This window comes from Sebastes fasciatus, chromosome 16 (assembly GCF_043250625.1).
Source record: "Sebastes fasciatus isolate fSebFas1 chromosome 16, fSebFas1.pri, whole genome shotgun sequence".
Taxonomy (NCBI): Eukaryota; Metazoa; Chordata; class Actinopteri; order Perciformes; family Sebastidae; genus Sebastes; species Sebastes fasciatus.
The window spans coordinates 21,227,815-21,255,744 of NC_133810.1; the positions used below are offsets into that span (position 1 = coordinate 21,227,815).

At 40.3% G+C, this 27,930-nt stretch overlaps 1 protein-coding gene and 1 long non-coding RNA gene across 6 annotated transcripts; both read right to left on the reverse strand.

The window, feature by feature from the left end:
* Positions 1–290: 290 nt before the first annotated feature.
* On the reverse strand, positions 291–27,828 carry thoc2 (THO complex 2). Of its 5 annotated transcripts, none has more exons than XR_012590391.1 (39): positions 27,661–27,828; positions 25,094–25,149; positions 23,883–23,974; positions 23,624–23,675; positions 23,405–23,475; positions 22,916–23,037; positions 22,689–22,822; positions 22,249–22,409; positions 21,183–21,275; positions 20,742–20,897; positions 20,196–20,368; positions 19,280–19,475; positions 19,154–19,192; positions 18,930–19,060; positions 17,843–17,944; positions 16,695–16,779; positions 15,646–15,739; positions 15,426–15,506; positions 15,210–15,306; positions 14,776–14,893; positions 14,474–14,653; positions 14,161–14,325; positions 13,351–13,626; positions 12,969–13,110; positions 12,603–12,760; positions 11,985–12,113; positions 11,369–11,500; positions 11,064–11,248; positions 10,209–10,384; positions 9,807–9,909; positions 9,241–9,626; positions 8,908–8,966; positions 7,253–7,318; positions 3,938–4,069; positions 3,711–3,777; positions 3,478–3,623; positions 3,180–3,267; positions 1,215–1,267; positions 291–1,121 (listed from the first exon to the last, which is right to left on the reverse strand). XR_012590391.1 is itself a non-coding variant. In XM_074611483.1 (39 exons), the coding sequence occupies exons 1-38, from the start codon at positions 27,723–27,725 to the stop codon at positions 1,234–1,236; spliced, it is 4,725 nt and encodes a 1,574-aa protein (XP_074467584.1). In that variant the 5' UTR covers positions 27,726–27,828; the 3' UTR covers positions 291–1,118; positions 1,215–1,233. The 5 variants fall into 5 exon arrangements, 3 of the variants coding, with proteins under 3 accessions (XP_074467584.1, XP_074467583.1, XP_074467585.1); XR_012590392.1 differs by having other exon boundaries at positions 7,253–7,288; positions 27,661–27,827; XM_074611483.1 differs by having other exon boundaries at positions 291–1,118; positions 1,215–1,261; positions 3,191–3,267.
* Positions 7,382–7,880, reverse strand: LOC141753118 (uncharacterized). The gene is made up of 2 exons (XR_012590393.1): positions 7,766–7,880; positions 7,382–7,469 (listed from the first exon to the last, which is right to left on the reverse strand). It is a non-coding gene; the product is annotated as an uncharacterized LOC141753118 (long non-coding RNA).
* Positions 27,829–27,930: the final 102 nt, after the last annotated feature.

The following is a 27,930-nucleotide window of genomic DNA, read 5'->3' on the forward strand; positions in this document are numbered from 1 at the left end:
CGACATACTATACTATGACTTTTTATTTTTTCGACATACTATACTGTGACCATAAAAGCCCAATCTGAAACGGAAACGGAAGTGAGGAAAGAAAGCCAACGAGTAATGTGAAGAAGAAAAACACAGAAGGCTCTTCTCATTTTTCATTTTCATCTCATCTGATCATTCCAATACAAAGATATTTTCACAACGACATGGCCATCTGGAATGAAGCTAAGTGGTGAGTGACCATCCAACAACAATAATGAGCTGTTTGCAGAGAATGAAAGAACCAAAGGTAGGAGACAATATCAAAGTGACACACTAGGAAAACTATTATTTATTGTTTTTTTGTTTTTTTTAAAAAAAGCTTACACTCATTGAGTACAGCAGATAAAATCTCCAAAAGTCATTTTCGAAACAGTTGTATTTGGAGTACAGAGCGTCAGAATGTTTTCGTCTGATTTTTCTTTACAATTCTACATTTGAATCAAGGTCGAACTGGCATTTTTATAAATTATGTAAAAACCTGATTAACACAAAATCACAAAAGGACTGTAAGGGACATCAAAAAGAAAAAAAAGAAGAAATAACATGATGTGAATTTCATGTTACCCTCTTTATTATTGTACACAATATACAAACTGGTCCTTTGTATCATTTTCCTCACTTTCGTTGACCGTCTTACTCAGATTAAAAGGTGGAGATAAATAAATAAAAAATATCTAAGTATCTCAAAAGGATATGAGGTAAGTGAGTATGGAAAGCATGTTAACTCCAATAAAACGAGCAAAAAGCGAAGCCTGACAAAGTACAAAATAAAATACACATTTTCAAGCATGAGATTATTGAATCCATGACCAGGTGTTACCAAGAGATCATTTCATACAGTAACCACGTTTTCTAATTAAAATAATATTGTGATTAGAGCAGCACATTGTGCCCATACTGGATAATAAAAAAGAAAAAATATTTCAGCTGGTTTACTGTATACTGAAACGGAAAAAAAGTTGAGATAACTACAGCTAACAAACACTTGGGAGGGGAGTTTACAGCAAAACAACACAGGCAGAAATGAGTACGAGTACAGAGATGGAATTGCAGATGTCTCGCAGATAAAAAACACAGCTTCTCCAGTTCTGCTGTGGATCAGAGGAGCAGAGAAAATATATGAAATACTGACCTCAGAGATGTTGTATTGAGAGCTGTTTACGAAGACGTTGAGTGTGTTTTACCTTCACTGATAGGTGCACATTATCTGTGCTTGTCAGAGGATTTATGAGTATGACTGTTAAGGGAAATGGTAAATAAATCAAAGACTGAAAGGGGGACAGGTAGAAATATTGTCACAAACATCTGTTTGAGTCATAGAACAGAGACGAACCTTGAATCCAGGCTGCTTATTTTTCATCTTCTAACTGATATTAAAGGGTGTGATCTAACACAGTGAACATGATCAGAACCCCAAAATAATCGTTTTTAATCATTTTAAAATAATCTTTTTTTCCCATTTCAGGAAATGAGGAAAACACCATTAATACTTGAGTGCCAGTAACTGCCTGCTATAAAGCGAATGAGCAACAGTATTTGCAACAAAATGGCTCTTTCGAAATGTCCAAATCCAATAATGAGATCCAAGTTAAAGATTATGATCAGTTTAGCTCGACACGTATCAGAGTGGGCCGCGGTAATTGTAAATTTGCCTACAGTTAAATGTTGAAATTAGAAAAGTTGAACGGTTATAGGCGGAGGATTAGTGCACTAATTATGTTTACAAGTCCTGTTGGCTGGCTCCTCAATGCAATATAGCATCTGCTGCAATCTTCAACAGTTATTGCACGAGTGTGTTTAGTGTCACACAATAGATACAAATGGAGGTGATTCTCTCATAATGGAAACACATTTAGTGCAGTGGGTGGCTTAACACATGGTGTAATGCTGGTGCACAAATGTTTACACATGCAGTGTTAATTTGCAAACTTCCGTAACCACGCTTACTATCTTGAGTGCACAAGTGCATTCACACTGTGTGGCAAAATGCAGTGCACTACGAGTTCCCAGATGGTGTACTCATAACGGTCAAAAAGTTGAGTGTGGAACGCTGGACACTTCTCACCCTCAACGGTCGCCTTCTTGGCTACGTAGCGGAAAAGGGAGGGACCACCAAACCTGTGAAAATGGCAGCCGAGGAACCCGCAGCGGTTGCTCTGGTGAACACCGGAATACAATTACAGTGGAAACTGCTTATAGTGATCACGTCTGTCTGGGTCAAATTGATCACCCTAAGTGGATGATTATTACAAATCTGTGTTGTTATGCGTCATTTCTAGTGCAGATTATCATCTAATTGTTCTCTCACTCAGTAGCGGCATTGAGGGAGATGGGCGCCGGTCTACATGTGTGCCGCCGAGGCCGGTTGAGGATCGTAAAAAGTTTCACTTTGGGGGCCTTATGTGACGAGGCATTAGCAATCCACTTGACGAGGGTGCTTTCCCCCGTGCGCATTCGTTTTTCATTCAGAGATGACTTTCCTTTTCCCGTCACGATAATCAATGTGCACGTAGAAAAGGTATCCAGCCAGAAAGCAGACGGCCCGCGAGGCAAAATATCAAGGGAGTAAAGTAAAAAACAAAACAAAAATTCAACTGAGGTTAGTCTAACATGTTTGTATAGGAATGATTGCTTTTTGATTCATATAAGTGGTTGATCACTGTAACCGTGATCACTTTAAGCGGTTTCCACTGTAATACAATTTAGTTAGCAAACAATCTGGCAGATATTTTAGAAGGTGACAATCGCGGTCGTATGTTGTCGTAAATGCTCCGTCTGGTTACAATTTGCCCTTAAAAATAAGATGAAGAAGTGGTCAAATGTTGCGATCGTCATTTTCCAGTTAGTGCACAACAGCCGTGTTTGATTTGAGACAACACTACCCTGTCGAAATTCACGCCCTGCATAAGTAAGTACATAGTGTACTACATGGAAGTGTACTACTATCCGTATCCATATTGAGATATAAGAAGAGTTTTAAAACAAGCTACTTCATCTGTGATGACCACAAATGTGGCCAACTGACCTGGTGAAGCAGTGAAGTTAAAAAAAAACTACAATTTTGAAAGACTCCATACCTTTAAATATTAAAATATTCACACTAAACAGTACAAATATGATTGAAATATGAGTTATGTGATCTACGTTACGTTAAGGATATTGCTTTTTCTCTTCCTTTCCTCCGCTGCTGTCCCTCTTCTCCTTCTTTTCAGATTTCTCTTTATCGTGTCTGGATTCCTGTGGCACAAAACACAAAGAAGTATGAATTTAAAAACAGGTCAGTAGTAATGGAGATAAAGCGGCATGAATATTTAGTATTAATTTACACCTAAATTTATTATTCACGCAATAAAAATGTACGATTTAACTGAAATGACGAGGGACGATAAGACTACAAGTTCCTGAATTAAAGGTCATGTACTCTACAAACAGTAGAGCTGAGTTGACCTTTTTGCCTCCAGAGGACGTCCGCTCAGGTTTCACAGACTCGGTCTTCTCTTTGCTGGAGGATTTGGATCTTTTGCTCTTCTCTTTTTCAGCTGAAAGCGGGGAATCGCAAGAAGGACTCGCGCTCTTGCTGTTTTTGGAGGAATCTGGGAAGAGAAGATCAAGTTTGTTTTTTGTTTACACTTGACTTGTTGGGAGAATGGCTACTTCAGATCTGTCAAGAACCAACATACTCGTTCCATTCTCATCCTTTCTACGTTTGGACTCTTGGCTCGTCTCACGGTCATTGACAGCGTGGTCCTAAAATAGAAACGACACGACATAGAGCATGTTAATGGTGGGAACAAAAAATCCGAACCATAGAATGTATGAACATATTGAACCAATCCCTTGTTGCTACCCAAAAAACTTCACTAGGATGTCCTTTTCTGAAAGTGCAGTGGTCTTGTCAAATACTGACTCTTTTCCTTTCTTTGCGATCCTTTTCTTCCTTCTTCTCTTTGGATCGGCCTTGTGTGTTGTCTGAATCTTTCTTCTCCATCTCCCTCTCTCTGCTCTTGGACCGGGTAACTGAATTGTAGTTGGCGTGGTGCTGTGAAGGCAATTATATATGAACAGAACGAGACAAACAAAAATATGTTTATGTTGTCCAGAGGGCATTCATATTGAGTGTTAACATCACTACAAATTGAAGTTAATGTTACAAATAAATAACCAACAGTAGTATTAAAACAAACAATGTGAAAAATACTAAACACTGAAATCTTTTTTTGTTGCTCCACATTGATCTTATCAGTTTCAAATATTGACTGATATGACTATTTCTATTCAAATACCTATTACTGAGATTTGAAATACTTAGAAAAAGGTTTGTAACCAGTATTGATCAAGCTGACGACAAAAACTGACTCCAATTCCAAAAAGCTATTAAAGAACTTTAACACTCACTGCAGTTCCATGCCGCCAAACTAATATGATTTAACAAATATCACAACATGCTTTGACTAAGTTCAAATCGGTCCTGTCGGTAGTGGAGGATTTATTGTTAGCTTCCAGTGAAAGCGGGACTCAACAGTGAGGTAGGTGATGAACCACTTCACAGCAAAAACTACAACTCATGGCTAACTGGGAATATTCTTTAAAATAGTTGTCCATAATCTATTATACTGTACATTAAAAAAAGTGGGCAACACTTTAGTTTATTTCCCCCTATTTAGCATTTATAAGCATTATATAAACATTTAATAAATGGTTAATAACACTAATGTAGTTGGAAACTGATATAAGCATTTTAATGAATAGAACTCTTGTGGGCAAGTGGAGGCTGACGCATAAACAGATAATTAATAACATAATAAAAGCTGTATGAACATAAATTTTGTGTTTTCATATTTGATGTTATTAGGAGGACTTAAATAGATAGTTTGGGTGTTTTGAAGTGGGGTTGTATGAGGTACTTATCCATAGTCAGCGTATTATCTACAGTAGATGACGGTCAGCCCAAACCCAGTTTGGAGAAGTAGAGAGGAGTTACCGTACGGAAACAAAGCAATGTACTGCTGTGTATTTTCGGCGGTTTACCGTCCCGTGCGACAGCTATACAGTCTATGTTTCCAACAAGAAACTGAAGCGGTTATCTATGCTCTCGCTACAGCAACCAGACTCTGTTGAAAAAAACAGTAAATTTACTTGCAGAACACAGGAGTTGCTGGTCTACCGCTGCCCCGATCGTTCGTTTGTGTCATTGTGTGACTTTGGTTAGATTGGATTCACCAAAGTCATACAATAGCACAAACAAACTAACCGAACAAGCCAAAATTAAAAAAAAATTCTCAATGGAGTCTGGCGGCATTGGCGAGAGCATAGACGGATACAACTGCTTCAGTTTCCTGCAGGAAAGGGCTGTCTGACGGCACAGTAAAGCAGTGAAAATATTATAAATATAGCGTACGCTTGAACGGATATAGATTTTTATTAGTTGGGGCCTTTCTTTTAGGTTGCTAAAATATGTTTTGCTGCTGCCAGTCCACCTCAGTAAATGGATAAAAAAAAATTCCAAAAATTTCATCACCACCCTTTTTATTTTTAAAGCTGACAATAACATTTAGTGATGTGACTCCTGGTTTGATCTGATTTTGAATTTCTCAGGAAAGTCTCGAGTACTTTGTTGTTGTTGTTTTTGTGTATTTTTTTCACAACAAATGTAGAATATGGTTTTATTGCTTTTTGCAGCTTTTGCAGCTTTGGTTAAGTGCAGTAACTCCTGTCCGTTTCTCCAAACTGGGAACATGCAGAAAATCATCTACTGTAGATAATACACAGACTATGGATAAGTACATCATACAACCCCATTTCAAAAACACCCAAAACTATCCTATTAAGGCACGGTCACACATGTGCGAATGCAAGCGAGTGACAATCACCAAAGTTATACTCCATGCAAATGCGAAGACGTGAATTTGCTTCGCAACTGGAAGCAAATGTTTTTTCGCCGCCTCGCTCGCACAGAATGGTGGAGAACCGGAGGTGAATGTCAATTTCTCACGTGTGACTGTGTCTTTTAAGTAAAGTGTTACCATACATGACATATATACTTCTTTCTGCACAAATGTTGATGTGGAAATAAGTCAAACAATGAATATGATCCTAAGCAGTACATGTAGTTCAGTGACTGTGACACATTCAGTGAGACATTTTAGTCATGTAAGTTTTTTACCCTGACATTTTTCACAATATCCAACCTGCTAGGACATTGTTTTTTTGTCTTGAACACTGAATCACAAAGACATCAACACTGATCAACATAAAGAAGTGTAGGGTACAGACATGTCCACATAGACACAGGGCTAAAATGACTGCCTCTACTAAATATTAGCTTTTTTTTCTGTTTGTGCTTGATTAAGGTCAATTAGTTAGTCAAAAAACCTAATTACATCCAATGTGATCCAATGTTGTAACAAACATAACCTGAAGAAACAACTGTTTGTTGTTTATGATGCGCCTTTCTGTATTTTTCAAATTCGGGTCTAAATTATCTGTAAATGATGCCAAAAGACGAACCTTACAGCTAAGCTACTCAGTATTCTTTATATTAAAAATCAATCAAATGTCTATGTGTAATGTGAAAGAGGTTGCTTGTAATGAAAAAGCCACAGAGATTATCACCAAACTGCAGTCCTACTCATTTCTACAGAGCCTTTTTTGCCTCATTTAACTCATTGCTTTGGTTTTTACATCCAGCAATTTGGTAATGGTGACACACAAATGAATCCACTAATACTGTCCTTATTACAAAGTGTGAGAATACAAAAAAATGGAGATGGAGAAAATCACTGACATCTAAATGTGCGTTCCAATACGCATACTACCATACTATTTAGTATGCCATGTCCCAATACATAGTATGTCAAATGCACTATGCCAAAAATACCAGGATGTCCTACTACATCCGGTCGCATTTTGCAGTATGCAAGCCAGCATGCTTTTCTGGCTATTCTGACCCACAATCCTCTGCGGAGCGGATATACATTATGAGAAAGAGGGTCGAGGCGCAATGTTGTGGCGAAGTAGTATGTCCCAATTGTATGCATACTACATGAAATAGAATGCACTTTGAAAGGGCAGCATTTGTACGCACTAAAAGTGAAAAAATAAAGTATGCGATTTGGAACGCACCCAAATTTAATTCTCGTCAGCAGCGGTACACATTTTTGGCTCCTGAACAAAGAAAACAGACAATCTGAGAGAATGTAGGAGTAGCAGAGGCAGTTCAAACCTTGGATGTGGACTCCTTGGGTTCGTTGCTATTGTCCTGTAGGGATGAATGGAGATGACAGATGAGCTGGGAGGGGGTGGGGGGGGGTTTGGAAGGAGGTTGTCAGACAGCAGTAGAGAGTTGGAAGAAGGGGTTGGGGGGGTTGGGGGAGGGGAGTCTGGGCTGCCCGGACCAACAGCATACTTCTCCCTTGACCTCTGACCTTCAAGGACTAAGGCTTTGACAAGGTTATTACATAAAGGAGAGTTCATAAGCTCAACATCTGGAATGTCAATACTTAAAATAGAAAACCCTGAGCATATATGAAATAACTGCTAGTCATATTACTACAGACATGTCTGCAATATCAGGCAGCATAATATAAAAGTCCTACAGCGCAGCTTGTAGTCAATACATCTAAAGTGCAAGTGCTGTAAATAATGTGTATGCGTGTGCCTGTGTGTGTAAGACAAATCACTTAATTCGTATGTGCTTGACTGCAGCTCTACATAGGTAACTGTTGCTGTCACTTACAGTTCAGGTATGGATAAGACACAGGGAGCCTATTTCTCTGGTGGAAGGGTAAAATAAAGAACTATCACAAGCTTCCAGTGGTTTGGGCAACGCTCCAGATGATTCAGGCTTCGCCCACGCTTTCCCTCTCTCTCTCTCGCTTCGTAGGGGCAGGCTTACTTTCCTCTGCATTTTTGGCTGATTCAAAACTGCGACATTCATTTTCTCCGTTGATCTCAGTTGCTGGTGGCTTGCCAGGAGGTAGTACGACTGTTGATGCTGATGGCTGGTAGTTGTGGGGGTAGCGCTGTGGGGGTAGCGTTGTAGGGGCCGGCAGGACTGACTGGATCGTGTGACGTGATGCAGGCCGTTTTAACAAACGGAGATAGAAGGGGGGCCGATGACTGAGCCGCAGCAGCTTGGCGCTCCTACAGCAGCTTGGCGCTCCTACAGCAGCGTGGCGCTCCTACAGCAGCGTGGCGCTCCTACAGCAGCGTGGCGCTCCTACAGCAGCGTGGCGCTCCTACAGCAGCGTGGCGCTCCCACAGCAGCGTGGTTTTGCTGGACACCATCCGACTCGACTCTGCGCTGGATCCGGGCACGTTGAGGGGGAAGTAAAATACTTTACATCACTTTAACCAGGGTATCTTCTCAGCTCGCAAAAACGGGGAAAAAAATCTTGGACACCATTTCAAGTAGTAAAAAAAACTGCTCTCGATGTTAAAAAAAAATTGCCATTGGAGAAGGCGAAAGCTCTTGATTTGGCAAGCCATTTTACTTCAGGTGGATATCATTCTCAAAAAAGCAAAAAGAATCCACAAGGAATATAAAAATGCTTTAAAAAATCTCTTTCTTCCCAAGGCACACTGACTGCTTTCATTAATATGAAAATAGATAAATATTTCAATATGAAAATACTCATTATACACAATATTCTCTTGGCTAAGTCTTTGAGGGGTTTTCTCCCAATTCTGCAAAATATTATGCTGATGTCCATGGAATGCTTTCCAACTCCCATGGATTTGGTTGGGATTTCCAGATGCCATGCCTGCATGTGCGACAACTCTCCTTGGTGATCTTCGGGATGCTGGAATGTGCAACGGCAGGGAACGCTCCGGTAGATAGAGAAGAAACTGGCACAGCCTTCCTCAAGCCATACTAACCTTAACAGACGAGGAGTGGGACGGAGAAGAGTGACTGTCGATCTTTCGTCTTTTGTGATCTGTAAAGTTGAGAAGATTGAAATGTGTTTAATTATTCAATCATCACAAAAAGCTTCCATTTATCCACTCATGACTGACGAGACATTTTGCAAGGGGCGAGAAAATTCCTACTTGCATTTGATTTGATGTATTAAATTAAACATATTGAGCAATGGGCTTCTCCTAAAGGCATGACATCCACGTGATTCAACATCGTGAGATGAATACTTTTATGTGGACTGAGCTGTGTGGAGAACACATCAGTATAACAGACAACCAGTAAAGACTCCTTACCCCTCTCAGATTCGGCTGACTCTGATCTGGGACCTGGTGACTTGATGGACCCGGCCACTGCGCTCCTGTCTCCTTTCTCCTTGCTCTTGGACTCCTTGATGGCATCGCGCTCCCTGGATGGCTCCACAGGCTCCCCGTTGCCAGCTTTGGCCTTGTCGTCTTTGCTGCTCTTCTCCTCGGCCTTCACTTTCTCCCGGTCTGCCTTGGGGGTCTTCTCCTTACCCTCGCGTGCCGCCCGCTCCTCCTTGCCTGCTCTCTCGTCTCTCTGCTTCTCCCGACGGTTCTCCGCCTTTGTCTCAGGAGTGCTGCCTGGTGTCTTCTCCTTTTTCTCCTTTTTCTCCTTCCCGCTCTTCTCTTTGTCTTCCCGCTCTTTAACAGCTTTGGTGCTGCAAAGGGATGAATTTTTCATTTTCAAAATTCTTAATTAAAAATGTTTTTTACAAAATTCTGCTGATCCTAATACAGTATTATATATAGACTTACATCGCTACTCACAGTAAGTTTTGATGCTTTTATAAGCTTTGTCTGAGATGACTTTGTGTCATAGCAGCTCTTAAGATACTTACCTGTTGAGAGCACCGTTCCCGTTGCTGGTGGTCACTTTGGCCGCTGCACTGTTGGCTTTGTTCACTGGCTTTGTGGCCCCCTGAGATTTATCCTTCCCCCGATCTGCAAAAAAACAAACAAAAGAATTGTATGAGCACAGTATCAATATTACTGACATGCATATCAGGATTTGTAGCACCAATGTTTGTTTTATGGCATTGAACTTATTAATATTTTAAAGGAAAATAACAACAACAAAAAAGCTTAAGCATTTTAATATTTACCAAATGTAATGAAACAACATGATTCGGAAGATGAGAACAAAATTTAAGCCAAATGTGGTACAATACCATATTATATCTGGTCCCTTACTGACCCTGTACTGAATTCAAAACAGCCTCGCCGTGTTTCTAATCACTCACCACCATCCTCTGACGTCCCCTCCTCTGTCTTGCTTGTGCTGGTGGCAGGCTTGAATGTGCTGCCGGGGCCGTTCTGTTGACTGGCAGGGGTGGCGCTGCGTGCTGGCTGCTCCTTGTGGTGAAACTCATTCTCGGGGACCATGTGCACCTTCTGGCTTTTCAACCGACCTGAATAACTATAAGATGCATAAAGGGTTTGCACAAGGCCTCAAAAGAACAAGTGTCAAACATTGTAAAGAATATAACTTCTAAACAGAGACAGGGAAACTCAGGTATTTGAGCTCAGCATTTCCTTGCATCTACAAACCCCTGCATACTCTGCTATAAATAAACACAAGAATGGACACTCATAGGTGGTGATCAGTATATACTTAAGTGCAGACTACCACCTAGAAAAGGATTTGTCCCTGACTGTACACTTGTTGTGTACTATCAAGCGGATGCTAAACAAGAGCAACTAGACTTGTAATATGCTTTAAAAATCTCAAGGTTATCCTTTTAACAGGTACTTGATTAACACTAAAAGGCTGAATTATAATAAACTGCCTCCCATGTCCATTCTCGAGCTAAAATATAATGCACTGGCCATCTTGCAAATCGTTAAAATCTTCAACGGACTGTCTACCCATCCCGAACAAAGCTCAAACATCTGCATTACAGTAACCACTTGCCACTCTTTGGTGCTTAACAGATATTTATAATAAAACATCCATAATTCAACAAATTAGATAACGCACACTGCTCTTCTTTCAGGACCCCATCTTTCCACATTTTCCATTTCATTACCACACATAATATACAGTATTTTAACGGTATGCTCTGCAGAGAGCTGAACAGCACACAATGCTGTGTTACCCCATTGCTAAGGCATAGAGGTCTGGCCTCTTGTCCTTCTCCTCGAGGCAGATCTTGTGAACACGGCACTCCAGCGCTTGGCCCAGGTTCAGGACCTTGGGGTAGCAGGGCAGGATCTTGGTGAGCACGATGAGAATATTCCGGATGTGGGTGTAATCTCCCGTCTCCAGGCAGTGAACTGAAGCCTAAATGGAGCAGAGACAGAGGACGTGATCTTAGATAAATACACACCTTCCACAGAGCTCAGACTGCCACAGGACAGAATTTTCAAGAAGAAAAATAATGATAAGGAAAGGGCAGCTCACTTTAGTCAGCATGTAGTGCCACTTGTGCACCACATGCCTGAAGTTCTCATAATCCAGTTGATCTGCTTTGTTCCCGCCATCGAAGCCTGTGGCTCTGAAGATGGTCAGGAAGCCAGGGTAATTGACGCACTCCTATGGCCACACAATAAGAACAGACAGATTCATTCCCAGCTCATCTTACATAAAAATAGAAAATACTTTGTTTACTTTTTGCGTGCAAAAGGCAGAAATTTGTCTTTGGTTTGCATGTGCAAAATCTGATATTAAAAAGGGTACATTAAAACACATTTACATAAAAACAATACACAATAGAAGCTACGTTAAAAGGAGCACCAAGTACCTAATGGTGAGGACTGAATCAAGGTTAAATAAATAGATATAAAATGCTGCGTGCTGAGATAGCAAGCTGGCTTCAAAAAGTAGCTGTCCTTACTGCTTAAGATATTTTATGGCAACAGGGAGAAACTATTTTTTATAGATGTTTTTCTGTGCACAGGGGACTCTGTACCTTTGCCCTGAGGGCAGAAGCTGGAAGTGGTGATTTAAGGGATGGCATCAGAACATGCTACAAGTAAAACAAAGTGACAAGTGTAGTAGAACAAGTAGAAATGGACACCTTCTCATAGATGGCGCGGTCGCTGTGCCAACGGGTCACCGTCTCCAGCATGCAGCAGAGGAAGCGTCCGTAGCGATGGGACTCATTCTCCGTACAGCTGGCCACGGTGTAAATGATGGCGGAGAACACCTGCAGAGTGACACAATGTAGTGTGTTAGCTAACTATAATGAGTTGCATATGGAAAAACCTATAAAGGTCTGCAAAGATTTTGCCAGATGGTACGTCAAAGCTTTGATGCTCAATATCTCAGAACTGCATTTATTTATGGTCTGACTTAATTTTACAAAAACGGGCCAGCAGTTATTAAACATCCCATTCAGGCTTTAATTTGATGGAGCACTTGAGTGGTTGTTGATCCACTCAGTGGAGTTTTGACACTTAAATGTATTCTTTAGTGTTATTTTAATGGCTATTTCTACTACTTCTGTTCTGTTGACTGAGCCAAATGAGAGCCTTAATTATCCCCTTTCATTAATCACATTATTATTTATGTTATGTGTGTAATCTAATAAATCACTTTGAAGCTTTAAGAAGACTGCTGTAAAAATGTAGTTTAATTAATTTTCATCATCATAAGTGTTTAAGAGTCTCAGCATGTATGTAGATAAGTGTCTTACCCTGTCATAGCACAGGAGGGTGCAGAAGTTGGGCGTCTTCTGCTGGTGGACCAGCTCGACGAAGCGCGCACAGTACACGGCGTCGATGGAGGAGAAGATGCAGCGAGGGAACAGACAGAGCTGCAGGAACTTTGTTATGGTCTCGTTCTTTGTGGATTCTGTCAGTAAGCATTTCGAGTTGTATTAGTAACAGAGACAGATTGGTAATTTACATTTAGACATTAGCCATCTGTGTTATATACTTCTGAAAGCCTAATTCCATCCATGTAGTTGCTGTAAGAACCAAACTTAGGCTTTGTAATTATTGTGGCTCTATAAATACACTTCAAAGATCAATCATACTCAAATGAAAATGGGGATACTTACTGGCCAACAACCAGTTGTCTTTCTCCAGTTTGAGGCGGTGTAGAACCCTTTGGACGTGCTCCAGCTGCTTCTTTTCCTCCTCCTGCAGTTTTTCCTGTAGGGCAGTGCAACGTTCCTTCTCCTTCTTTTTCTTATTCAAGGGCTACATTGGAAGGAAAGAATATTCACACCATAAATACACAAAGCAACCTATAATTGTCTTACTCTTTTACATCTCTCATACAATAACAGAGTCTTGCACTCCTCTGCATCAGCTGCTTTTTGTAATACTCTACTGCTGCAATTATTGTAAGCCAAACAACACAAATGCTTCAGTTAATTATAAAATGTAAAAATGGTCACAAGTGGTGTGTCAAGTGCAGGCTGTGGACCAACTACTCACTATCTCCGGGTTCTCCTCGATGGCCTTGATCTGGACCTTGAGCTTGTTGACCTCGCGCTCGTAGGCAGAATGTGGAACAGCCAGGTCGTACATGGTGAGGGACCAGAAGGTAGCGTAGAACTGGGGGCGAAGGTCGTCCCAGACCCTGGCTGGATGGAGGGACACTACAGCCTCGTGCACTGGTGTCATCACCTGTTCACAGGCTGCCACGTACTTGTGTACCTTCTGCTGCTGCCGGTTGCCTTTCTCTGCTTTCTTAAGCTCATCGTACTTAGACTGTGAATAGAGAGCATAAAGTAAGGGCTCCATTTTCTCCAAATAAAAAGATGTTTGTCTTGATTTGAAATAGTTTCTTGGTTCTAAATAAATTGATACAAATAGCACAAAAAGGTGATGTAAAATGTAGAAATGCAGTTATAGAGAGAATACAATTAAGTACTGATTTGGTAATATATTTTGTTACACTTCTCACACCCACAAACCCTCTATCAATCAGCCAAATTTTTTTTAATGGGGTTTTGAGTCTTTAAATCATTTTCAAGGTTCAACATAAACGAATCAGTGCACGAGAAGAAAAATGGAAGTGAGGAAAGCAAGTAAACGAGTAAAGTCAAGAGGAAAAAAACAGAAGGCTCTTCTCAGTTTTCATCTTAATGTTTATACAAAAACTATACCGTGAAAAACTCACTTGGAGTGAATCGCCTGGGAAAAATGTGTACCAGATCATAGTTTTTATCATAACAACTACAATCTCCCTCAATAACAGAAATGTGACATGATGCAAACTGGGGTTCTGACTAGTCCACTCACCAAAATCTGATGGGCGTACATTGGCCGAGACAGAAAGAAGGCAGCATCATGTGGAGTGTGGAACTGGTTACAAAGGATGTCTATGGAGGGAACCCGCTTGATGTAGTCCTCAGTGCTCAGGTTGGAGGCCAGAAAGCCACCAAACTGCACTAATGTGTCATGACACTGCAGGAATACAAATAATTATATCAGAAAAAGAAAGATTTATCTTGTTAGGAGGTGTGTTGAGTGTCTATTCAGGGGCATTTAATTGTTTACTTTACTGCTAAAAAAAGGACTAGATTACATTAATATATTGAGAGAGGGTGCATACCTGGTCATAGAGGTGGCCGACAAGTTTGAGGTGTTTCTCTCCACCCTCCAAGAAAACCACACCATTTCGTTGCTGAGCCATGAGTAAACACAGAGGCAAGGCCAATTCGTGGTCCAGCAGTGCATCCTTCAGACGCTGTGACGACTTCTTGGTGTTCCTGATCTGGCCGAAGTAGCCACCCTGTTGACAGAGTCACATCCATGAAGAAAATAACCCGCGCTCAGGTTCAGCACTGTTCAGTCATACAGATCTTGCGCAAGAGACTGCATCAGGGAATGATAACTCTACTGGAGTCTATATACCTCCGCTTTGAGTTGCTCCCCTCCGGTCATGGCCTCTAACTGCTCTGAGGTCATCTCGTCTGTGATCTCAATGCCAGCCATTTTCTGCACCACCTCTTTCAGGATCAACAGGTCAAAACTGCAGGGAGAGGAGGGACGTATAAAGTAAAGCACACAAAATATAATGCAGAATGTGACAAGTTAAACATCTCCTTAAAATTATTTTAAAATATTCTATTATCAACATGCCATATTTTTATCTGTGATATTCAAGGCAACGTGAATAACCTCTATCATATTAATGTATTAAGTCCAATTTTGCAGAATACTGTGTAGTCACTTTCCTGCCCATGAGCCATTGCTTGTTACTGTCAGTTGTGATGTGATTTGCAGTGATAATAAAGCCCCACAGGTGCTTGGACTCATCCTGTTATTTGTCGTTTGGAGCTACTTACCTCTTCCCTGCTTTTAGCTGATTGGTGACATACTGAAGAAGGCCGGCCAACTCAATTGGGTATTTTCTGAACACGGCTCCACATAGACTCGCCAGGCCTTGGTTGACAAGACGAACAGGTGTATGTTAGACACTCATTAAAACATCAAACGGTTTCTCTCCTTTTGCATGCAAATTAATGATGTGACTGCTGTACAGTAACTGTGAAGCCACATACTCTGAAGCCACGAGGAGATGGTGGTGTCGTCATGCTTCATCTTCTCCTTCTCGGGATTGGCCAGAGCCTCAATGATGCAATCTGAAGACAGAGTTAAGTGGAACAACAAAGAAAACGGAAAGAAGCCCTTTAACCTTCGCACCCCACTGCCTCCAACACTCACACACACATACATGTATGTTGTTAGCTGACTAAATAAAGAGGGAACAGTGTAGGATACAGGCCAAGACATCATAGTTGAGGGACGTGAGGTATTTCAAGGAGTCCACCACTGGAACGATGAGGTTGTCGTACCATTGGATCTGAGACAGCATCTGATGTACAACAGGACAGAGGAGGAGACAAAACATCACCAACTAAAGAGGATATACTGTACATTATACCTTACCTGATTCTACCACTTTACCTCCACTGAGTAGCCAAACAAATCTGCTTAAGTCATCCTTATGGTATATGTGCATCTACACTTAAATATCCACAGATCAGGGGAATAAACTCAGTTACAAAAGGGAGTGGTGAAGTAGTTTGCAGAGATGTGTAGAAATGCAGACCACTCAACATGGTACATCCTCCGATTACTGCATATGCAAAAATTCTCTACACTTAACGATGTCTTCTATATTGTATTTGCATTGTTTAGCGCTACTACAAACACAGAACAGTGTAAGGCATGTGACATTATTAAGAATACTTCTTACAGATGCACCGATTGATCAGCTATCGGTCGAAACCAGCTGATCGGCCATGACCGGTGACTGGCCGATCAGTCTGATATTTCAGATTTGTTTTAGTGAGTGATAGAAGATCCTGTAACTTGATGCAGTTTGGAGAAAATATAAGTTATTTAACAGTCAATGTTTTATTATAAATATACAATTGAATTTCAATTTTCCATGAAAGGAAAGAAAATGTTTGTGTATGCTGTCACTTATAGTTCTTAGAAATTAATCAGCCATGAAAAAATTGCTATCGGTGCATCTCTAATACTATTACACAGCAAAACATTAATTGTAAGTGTGTAAGGATATATCAAAGCACAGTACTTTGCTCAAATTGAAAATGTTTCAATTCAGATATTATATTAAATGAGGAAGAATGTTAATGTTAAAATATAATTGGTATATGGAGGGAGCAAGGCGCTTCATGCTGTAGAAGAACACTGTTTATTTTCGCCTGCAAAATCTGGAATTAATTTGTCTTTGTAGTTTGTTGACATCATTCAAAATGGGTCTTAAGTAGAATAAATTAATCAAAGAAAAATACACTTACATAGTCAAAGAGGATGGTGGGATTGCTATGGCTCAGCTTGCCAATCTGCCTTCCAGATTGTTTCACATTCTCTTTGGTCAACCGCCTATGGAGGGGGAAAAAAAGCACAAGATGGGAAATATCAGATTAAAAACACAAGATGATGCAACGAGTGCTGTAAGCAAAGACGGTCACTTCTGTAAGCTTCACAGCAATTGACAAAATGCTCTTGTGGTTGTCAGCTTAAGATAAAGCAGTGATTTATAGCAGAAAAGTGTTAGAATAATTACTTGACCAGAACCAAAACAAAGTATTCCCAAGCTCCAATTTGAATTCTTGCGCTGTGTGTTAAACGTTCCTTTCAATACAGCTTAGCTTGAGAGGGCTGGTGAAAAACAAAACATTAACACATCTATGCATCCAATCTAGTCCATCCAATGAGTGAAGTTTTATTAAATTAGCAAATATTATAAGATTTGCAACTTCACATACATACCCCTAATTTTCTTATCAGGTTATTTTCTTTGGCTTTTTACATCATATATGAATATGGGAAAAAATATAGAACAGTAATACCAGATATTAACAGTCAAACCGTCTTAGACATTTTATCAAATTTGTTTCTGAAGATTACTGTGAGCAGGGTGAACCAGCAAATTAAATGTATGCTTCTGTGTAGTAGAAGCAGAAGGACGAAAGAAAAGATGGCTTTGATGTCCAGATGGTAGTGAATTTCTGGTGATAGTGTGGTGTGTTCAAAGCTGAATTCATTATCCAAAATGTTTCAGTATCTGAAGCTCTCCACCTTCTGAAGTGACTTACCAGACGATGGTGAGGTTATGTGACATAGATCACTACATTTCCTAAGAAAAAGACTGAGGAATATCCCAGGAATTTACTTGGCAACTGATAAACTGCACAGAAACTTGACTTGAATGAATAGGAAGTAAAGCACCAATCGGCTGGACACAACAGGTCTGAATTAGCTGGGGAAATTATAATAGCTACACATTTTTAATAACCACATACACAATGTGAAGCACGTAGCCCACAAGGACACATGTACTGACCTGGTGGTTGGGTTGGAGATGCAGCAAAAGTCAACCAAAGCTACAGAAAGACAGATGATTGCACAGTAATGGTACATTGGGTTCTGAAAAATGACTTACTTCATAATGTATTTGGCCCTTTCCACAGTCTGAGCTTTGACTTTAACCAACAGTGGATGGCTGGTATATGTCTCATTCTTCCACTGTCCATATAACCGGTACCTGAGGGAGCATAGATAGAGGAAGCACAATTAAACTGTGCGTTTAGCTACGCAGCATTCATAAATATGGGCAGGATTGGCAGAATAGGACACAGAAGTTGTAAAAATCCTGTTACCTTTAAGGAAACAATTTTAACATCCACCAAACACGTCGGCTTGCCAAACAATTTAAAGCTTGCAATTCAAAGCGGTCCTTGAATAATAACGTAGCCACATCCTGTCTAGCATTATGTTAAACTGCTGTTATGTGTGTGACTATTTGCCAGATAACAGAAGGGTTCATTTTCTACCTCTTTTGCAGTCAACCATTCAGTTTAATAAAATAAAAAAAAATAAAAAAGGACTGCTCTTAACGGTTAACTTACTCTTGAAAATCAGATTAAGTAATTTGCTGCATGTCATATTTGTAGCAAGCAATGTCAAGGAATATTTAAAAAGAAAAAAAACAACTTAAGATGCATCAACAAATTAAACACACCCACAACCCACTTGTACAATACACTGACACAGCACACTGAACTGCACTACTTGTCCAGTTTCATATCAGATCCTTCCTTTGACAGTGTCGACACAGTTTGGTGTGCAATACAGTGAAATAAACAACAAAGTGCAACTATGTCCTGTAGCTAAAGATGTTGCATTATTAGCTGCAACAAACTGACACAGACAACTAAAGTAAAACAAAACCTTTGGGAGTGCCGAGTGTCATTGCTCATCAGTGCTGTGGCAAAGTATTTAAAACAAAGACTCTAAAAATAAAATGCTGGCATTATTCAGGAGGAGAAAAGATTTAGCTAAATAATACAGAAAAATGCATTTTAAACAATCAAGCATGACTTGATGAGCTCAGTGTGATTGTGCGTGCTACTCTTTCCTTGCCAGCTAGTAAACAGCATCCTGGAGCACTGCCTGAGGGTTTACTATCCGACAGCTCAATTAAACAGAGCCACATGTAGTGAGAGTGTGCGAGTGTGTTTGTGTCTCACCTGTGTCGGTAGGGAAAGAGTTTGAAGAGACCCCACAGTTCCTCAGACATGCAAGCATTACACTCCATCAGAGACAGAGAAGGGAGTAGCACCTGGTCTGCAATGCTCAGGAAACAACTCAATAGAGTTTCCTGCAATGAACAAGCAACATTAATAAGGTCTTTGCAGTAACATGTACTACATAGATAAACATCATTAAAAAACAAAACAGCGTTTATACCTACCATTTTCTCTTTGACATCAGTTCTGCCATCACTTTGGTACTGAGAAGCGAAGGACACCAAATAGGAGTCAAAAAAAGATTTAGGCTGTAGTGCAGATGCAGTAATGTAGTGGTGACGGTTTTGTACCTCTTTCATGAAGGCCTTGCCCAGACGCACAATCTTGGCAAAGAGGATAGGGTCATGGGAGAGGTGAGGGCCAAGGTAGCAGATCATGCTGAATGTGTCTCTGCGTAGATCTTCGAAGCTCTCTGCAGGACGAGGGGCCCGCTTGTTCCTCAGTGGATGTATTACACATCCCCTTGCTCCTTTTGGGAGGCCAGCCCTGTGAGGAACAGACCAGTGTGTCAGAGCCTTTGTTTTTTCTTTTTCTGGCTTAGTTATGTATTTTTCCTTTTTTTAGACCCTGATTAGACAGAGCACATTTTGCAGGCGGAAAACGCAAGGTGCACCGCACTGCCTTTCTGTTGCCCGATCAGACAGAACGTTTATATATATATATACACACACACACAGTATATGTTGCTAGGCAATCACCAAATAAGGGCTAACGTTACCTTATTACAAAATTAATGAAAACAACTTAGCTGAAATCTCAAGTACTGCACTAATTTGCCTCCTGCGGTTTTCTGTTCTATCATGGTAACTATGTTTGGTAAAGTCATATACAGTAGCTCCAGGTATCCATCATGAGTCACCACAATGAGAAGAAAAACGCTAATGACGTTTGGGCGCTTTATTCCGTTCTGATTTGAATTTTCTTCAACTTGAGGCGTTCAGTGCGCTCCTGTAAAAACGTGAGGCATATACAGGCGAGGCGCTCAGCAACGCAAGAGCAGCATGCAAACCATTACAAAATGCCACCCCAGACTGCTAAAATGCATTCTATCTGATCGAGGCTTTACTGAACTTGTATGCATGAAATATTGCCACTGGTAGGAGTTAAAGTAGTCAGTTCAAGCTGTGTAATAAAAGGTACTTGTGCATGCTTCCTGGTCTGACTACACATAGTGGGCAGTAAGTGAAACATGAAAAAAATCCACACCTTCTGTAAAGAGGCTCCACAGTCAGGTGCACAAGCTGGCAGAGTGCCAGCGCAATGGCCTTGTGAGAAGTTGCGTAGAAAGACGGCATCTGGTCCATAATACTCTGGGCGTGGTGCCAGTCTCCAATTCTAAGCAGCGCTTCCAACAGACCAAGCTTCTGGTTATCGGGTGGCTGAGGGCACAGAAAAGAGCAGAGTGTCTGTCTATTATTAAACATGCCAAAGTTCAGTAACACTTAATAAACCAGTCAGCACAGCTGATGTCACACTCCAAAGTGATGGATTTTTAAAGTTGATTACTCTAGGTGTAATTTCCCATATTTTTAACCCAACTAAACCTCAACTGTTCAGACATTGGGTGTGACTTTTTCATTTTAATATATTTCTATGTCAAAAATGTTAACGTAATGAAGTAACTCCCAAAGTTCCTCTACAGGTTAACTTGACTTCAGGTGAAGCAGAATAGGCTTTAAACAATTTTCTGTCACTCTCAATCCTCTGGCTCTCAACATCCATCCAGACTTATATTTACACATGCTTTGATACCTTCTCGTTCTTCTCCTCCTCCTTTTCTTTCTCCTTGTCTTTGTCTTCACTTTTCTCTGAGGGCAACACAACCATGACCAGCTTGCGGGCAATCTGCTTGGCCTCTGAGATATCTCGTTTGTGTTCCTCTACGATGATGGCATCTACTGGCATCAGCTGGAATGACAGAGGCATACAAAAGAGTTTTCAGTCTACAGGACAAAGTATTCTACAGTGGCTTCCTATTTGATGTAGGTGAAATAACATTTAATTTTGTATTTGACACACAGGTCTGATATTATAATGAAGTGAATATATTTGTCACATAAATCATCCTGACATTACAGCATTAGGTTTGCAAAACTCATATTCTCAAATCATGACTGACATCTGTTAATCGATTGGTGATCTTTTTTAATTAATGTGACGAGCAGCTTGACTCGAGCTGTTCCTTTTCCTTACATGTACGTAGAGGTCTTCCAGCTCTATCAGGTTATGGTGAAGCAGAGCAGCAGCAATGTGGTAAAGTGACTTGGGGGTTTCCTCATTGGGCTCCTGAATAAAGACACAATAAAATAAATTATTATCATTGAAAATTAGAGACCATCTTGCGATGGGATCACACCAGTTGCGATGCCAAATCGGACCAGGTGCCAATGGCCCGATCCCCACTTCCAGCGCCCTTGCATAAGACCACGCCCGTCTTCACACACCTGTACATTTTTGTGACTGCATCTTGCACAGTGGCAATGCTATCACGGTGAGAAAAAACTGTCCTCAGACAGAAAAATAAACACCTGGCAGAATACTCAAAACGGCTTCTGTGGTAGTTCCCACTACAGTAGGTGTCTCCAGGTGTCACATTTTGCCTTGATGACAGACACGATACCAGTGTTGCTGTCATGGATGGTAAACTATAATTACCACCTTGCGGTTGTATGCCTCCGCTAACCAAGAAATGTCATCACTTCATCATTTTGTCCTATTAGACATTTGGGGGAAATTGTCATAATTAGCATATGAATTATTGAGTTATGGCCAAATACATGTTTGGGAATGGTGGAAGTGGAAGTTTGTGCCACATTTGAAGAAATTCCCACAAGGTGTTCCCGAGATATCACGTTCATGAGAATTGGACGGACCTGAGGTCACAGTGACCTTGACCTTTGACCACCAAAATCTAATCAGTTCATCCTTGAGCTCAAGTGGACGTTTGTGGCAAATAAGAAGAGATTCCCTCCTGGCGTTCCTGAGATATCGCATTCACTAGAATGATACGGACAGACCACCCCGAAAACATAATGCGACTGTCGTCGGCGCGGAGGCATAATAAAAGTGACAAATGAAATATGACTCATGCTATAATTACAGTTTGGGATTGTTTGGACGGACTGTTTATTGTCATTTAAAATATGTGGCAATGGGCTTGGTAAAAAGCTCAAGGCATTTTGAAATATACAAGCAGCATATGTTAATGGACACATTCTAGCTTTCAGTGCCTTTGATTACCCATTCTTGTAATTCTCACCTGGTAGAATTTGAATTTAAAACCCAGGATGTGGCAAAGGGTGAGTGGTTCACACATGTAGGACTTGATGAGAGCCAGGAAGAACTCATCTTGGTCAGATCGACTCTCATACACCTCCAGGATTATGTCCAAAACACGATTAGGGTCCAAGTTGAAACATCCTGCAGACAGAAGAAATAAGACCACTAAGCAGGCAATTGAATAAAAAAACAAAAAACAGGTCAGTAAGTAAAGAGTATTTATACAAACACAAGGTCAAATCAGGTGTGACGGGGATACATTTAGACACAGACACATCTAATCCATTATGGTCAATTTTTAAAAAAAAACATTGAAGGCACATTCAACAAGAAAGTAGATGTAGGATTTGCAAGACTGTAGCTAAAGACATAGTAGCACCATATTCAATGCAGTCACACAGAAAAAGACGTGTCAGGTACCTATGAGGGACTTGATGCTCTCCAGGACAATGTGGCTGGTGATGTTGCCTGAGAGGTCTTGGCCGAGCTCAGTGATTAGTTTGCCATAGCCCTCATTCTCCTCCCTTAGCAAGTTAAACTTCTGTTGCTTGTAACTGAGAAGAAATACAAGATTACAAAAATTAAATGCACCCTTTTTATTCATGTCATGTCTATTACATCTCTACTAAACTGTGCACTCTACTTACAATAGTTTAGTCTTGATTTTTACAATCTTCTGATTGAACTGATGGGCTTGTTTTATAAGTCCAAGAGATTCAAGGGTTTCTGGATCCAGCCTCTCTTTCAGGATGGCTTCCGGAACAAAAAACTGAAATAAAACAAATGTAACTAGTTCATTGATTTGTTTTTGTAGTTTATTACAGACATGGTTATCAAAATCAGTAATGTATCTATGACACCAATAGACATTGATATAAACTTCATCCAAAGTTCCGAAATTGTTATATACCAATTACACCATCGCACATTCAGGACAATGAAATTTTTTTTAGCTTATAACTGTGCTGCAACAGTGACAATTAAGTGAAATGCTAAGTACAATAATATAATACAAGCTCTCGTATTTTGATGATACAAATAGCTTTCTTCAGGCAGCCTTTGTATTATATTCTAGGTACATAAAGTGTTTTTAATATAAAATTATTCTGATGTTAATACAGAAATAGTATTCTTACCAAACATGCTCCCACTAGTTGTGTGTAATGGTCACGTTTGATTTTTTCTTCCAGTGCACCAGTCTCCAAATCTGTGAAAAATAGTTTTTTAAAAAAAACATTATGACAGTAAAAATATGTCAAGTTTGCCAAACACTATAAGCTATTTTAATATTGCATACTATAATTGACTTTCTTTGAATGCATTACTTCAGATACAATAACTCAACCAAAACATACCTAGTATACTGAACACGTCTGCTAAAATTGATGACATGTCATCTCGGAGTTCCTGAAAAAAAAAAAAAACAGAAGTTCACTGAAATTCTACAGACATACAATGATGTAGAAACTCTGAACCCATGTGCCAGAAAAAAAAATACTCCAATTTCTGTCCAGAGCAGACACTAAACATGATGGAATGAAAACAAGTAATGAACAAGGAATAAAAGCTTTGTCTCTTTAAAATACAGTGTTGACACTTCTATGTGTTTAATACCATCATGTCCCCAAGGACGCTGGCAACAAGATCCAACTTCAGGTTCCCCTGCACAACTTGCCAGCAGAGCTCGTATAAGGCGGCCTGTATATCTGGAGGGGTAAACGGACAAGACACGAGACACAGTTCATCTTAAACTGAATTGACAGAACTGACAGGAAAAGGCTCTTAAAAGGAATAGTTTGGGTGTTTGTTTTGAAGTGGGGTTGTATGAGGTACTTATCTATAGTCAGCGTATTACCTACAGTAGATGACGGTCGGTACGCCCTCTCATACAACCCCACTTCAAAACACCCAAACTACCCCTTTAAATGTGAAAACGACACTGAATTGGATAGGTGAGGCACTGTACGTTATCCGACACAGGGATCAGATGTGCATCGTGAGGGCTGGGACCACTAATAGATAAATGGATAATTATCATTAATGCATCTGAGTTTTGATCGCTTATTCAAAACATTTCCGTTTGTATTCACACATAAGTTTACTGTTGTGCAAAAACAAAGACATGGTGACATTTAACAACTGATCACACTGAAGCAAACACACTGGTCTGACTAGGCAATCTGCAAGTTGCAGCTTGACTGAAAGCTGTCATATGAAAAAGCTATCTGCAGTGTGGCAGTATTTCGAGAAGCCGAAGAATTTAAAAAAAAACGCGGTGTTTGTGAACAATGTCAAAGGAAACTAAAATTTTGGAAAAACAGGCATGTTACCATGTCTTTTGGTGCCATTTATCACTGCAATTAGTGATTATTTAACTGAAGATGATACTGTCTGAAGGAGATTTACATGTGTTTAGTAATGGTGATATGTGCTTCGTCGTTCCCCTCTGGCACAAAAAAAAATAGCATGTTGTGGATTAATCCATCCATCCATCTGCAACCGCTTATCCCGTTAGGGGTCGCGGGGGGCCAATTTATAGATTTTCAGATATCTTCATATCATATCCATACAAATACATTTTTATCACTGCTTTTGCCATCATAAACATTTCAGCTGTAAACGGACAACCAAGGTTTTTTTTTTACCATTTTTGTCAAACTTTAGCGCATCATTTTCAAATATATATTTTTCTTACGTAGCTAATTGGTTCGAACTACCGCAATTCCCATGATGGATGTGCGTCTGTGTGTACAGCACAGAAGTTTAAACACGTGAGAGGTGAACAAAAAACGAGTCTAACAGAACTGAGGTCAGTCTCAACTTACCTCGAACCTCACTTCCATGATCTGTTTTCTCTGTAAGTTCTTTGCAGAGTTGTACACTATGAAATAAAAAGACAAAATTCTGGTCAGTTAGAGTACTCAAACATAACAATCCATAGCCTTTTAATCTTCCTATATTTAACATGTATACAGTCACTAACTTGCTTTATACAGCTTATTAAATTAATTCCCAAAAAACAATACAAATGCAGTGGCTTCATTGGTTACAATTACCTGCACACCAATATTCTTTTAACATCTGGGTTACTTATGCATTTAACACTATGCCAACACCATACCCCAGATAAATTGAGAAATTTGGAGAAATGGTTGATATTTCAAAACTCCCAAGAAAGTTTTTTCCAATCTGGATGTATCCAAGATGATAAAACCAAAGACATAATTCAGGGCTGTCTAGTTGACAGCTCAACTGGGCTCAAAGAACTGGCGCTGACAAACACAGACTGATCGGATCATTTGTGCGGCCTCAATGTCTTCTGTTCGAATTCATGATGCTAGACGCACTGCGAGAACTACTGTACATGCAATGATCAGTCAGAGATGCTCAACGATGCCAAACTGACAGCGGTGTGTCAGGGCTATTCATATGAGGCTGGCAGGCCATGTTCACTTCGTGCACTTCGTGCAGGTACGGCACTGAATCAATTTTATACCCTGGCCTTCCTGACTCACTCCTGACAGATATATCAGACACATACAGATCCAAATGTCACAATAATGCTAGACGGCTTGTGAAGAAAAGACATTATTTGACCTGATAAAAGTTGTTATGTAATAACAATGTGGCACGTTGATTATCAGCACATGGAAATTGCCCTTTCACTTTCTGCCTACCATAGTGATGTTACTGAACAGGATGGCATCCTCAGGTGACAGGTAGCCTGTAGGGCTTGCTGACATTGGGCCTTAAAACATGACCCTCCAACTTGAGGATTTACCACTGTGCTGCTTAAACAGACACACTATAATCAAGTATTTAGCTGTTTTGTGTGAAGGGAAATAAGTATGTCTTCAACAAAACATTTATTTAACACTTTATACTGGATTGGCTGAAGCTGTACAGCTTCACCTGAGCTCTGCCCAGCAGCAGAGATTTTGCTATAGGAAATGTTTTACAATCAGTGCATATTAGGGGATCTGTACCAGAGTCGGAGACATGCAGAAGGGGGATATTGTGCATCTCTTAAATACATGTATGAGTTTTTCTCTCCATAGGAGCGTTTTACAAGTTGCTAATGTGTTGCAACTATCTGAAACAAGTTTCTGTCAAAGTGCTATCGGCCTAAAACACAAGTTGTATGTGCACGACGAAGAATGTAGTAGTTTGAGTTGATGCATCTCACTGCAGGCCTTACTTAAATATTCAAGGCCTAGTAGCTAGCACTGAGGATGAGCCTATTGTGTCTCCGCCTGTACGTGATGGCTGTGCTACAGAAAATGAGTGGAGAATCTTCACGCAATATTTTCCCTTATAATAGAATAATCAAGCTAAAAAAAAACATTCCGAGTTAGGTTTTGATTTCCAGATGTTGTTATGGCGAGCTCCTATGGTGCTGCATCTTTCTAATGTTAGGTTGGTGGATTTGACGCTGAGCCAATGAAGTTGATGTTTGCTGTCCAGATATAGTTGGTTAGCACGGAGTGGTGATTTGTTTATCGAAATGGAGCCATACCATTGTTAATAAGTTAGCTAACTGATGGCTTACACAAAGATCTAGCTAGCTAAACGTTAGCTGACAACGTAATGCTTAAGCGTGAGCTGTACGTTAACGTTACAGTCATTACCCAAGAGGTGGATAGCTTTCAGAAGAGAACGTTTATCGAATAAAATCATGAAATGTCAGTTATCTTTTCATGCTGCCTGCCATGCCTGGGAAATCAATGGTCCAACATTCAGTAGACATCCCAGATGCCGTAGCTAACGTTACAGCTAGCTAACGTTGCTCTAACGTCGTTTCCCTCCACTTGATTCATATTCATGTTAACGTTACTGTTAACGTTACACAACGCTAGCTAGGGAAGGATTATGTCGCCAACTGCTCGTCGATTGTCTGTTGGCAAATAACGTTGGCAAACTATCTGAATTTTGGCATTAAATTCACTTGTATTGAGTGGCTGGACGTAAATGGATGCAGCCGGGGAGTGAGCTAACGCTACATGGATGCTAACTAGCTTAGCTTTGCTAGTCACCGTGTTTACAAATGAAGGAATGGTTTAGCGTAGTAGCTTAGCATAGTTTAGCATGCAGGTAACGTTAGCTAGTTCAATTTAGGTGACGAAACGGATTAAATCGACTGTATTCACGGTGTAATGCCAACTATTTAGAAGATGTGTTTATTTTGTTCAAATAGCGGCGTTAAGTAACGCTGCAGGCCACCTGAGATGGGCTTTTTAGCTTAGCTTGCTAATGTTAGCGCTTCTGTTAGCTCGAGCGAACACACTTGAAAGACTGGCTTGAAATGACATTACTAGATACGTTTTTATTAGTTAGCTTATATCAGCCAACAACTGTAACCTCTGACACCGTGTTGAAGTTCAGACCTACTCACAATTCGTGTTTTCCTGATTTTTCCCAGTTTTTGATCCATTCACCAGGGAGGATAAGTGTCGCCATCTTCCATCCACACAGCCCGGATGTCTAACTCATCATGGCACACACAGGGTCAAATGTGCTGGTTAGCTTCTGCTGCTAGCTCACTGTTGCATGGTGGGATACTGACGGTTGTCTCCGAGGGCTTTGTTAATACGGAACTTTGTGTTACACGAGTGGAAATGGTACCATCTAGGTGCACATAATAGCTCAGTTTGGTCCGACTACT

What these genes read in the sequence shown, in the direction of transcription:
- thoc2 (XM_074611483.1), bottom strand. Translation starts at nt 27,725, where the DNA reads ATGGCGACACTTATCCTCCCTGGTGAATGGATCAAAAACTGGGAAAAA. An exon ending in GCGTCCTTGGGGACATGATG is followed by an intron (nt 23,676 to 23,882) that starts GTATTAAACACA and finishes TTTTTTTTTCAG; the next exon opens with GAACTCCGAGATGACATGTC. An exon ending in TGGAAGACCTCTACGTACAT is followed by an intron (nt 20,898 to 21,182) that starts GTAAGGAAAAGG and finishes CTGTCATTCCAG; the next exon opens with CTGATGCCAGTAGATGCCAT.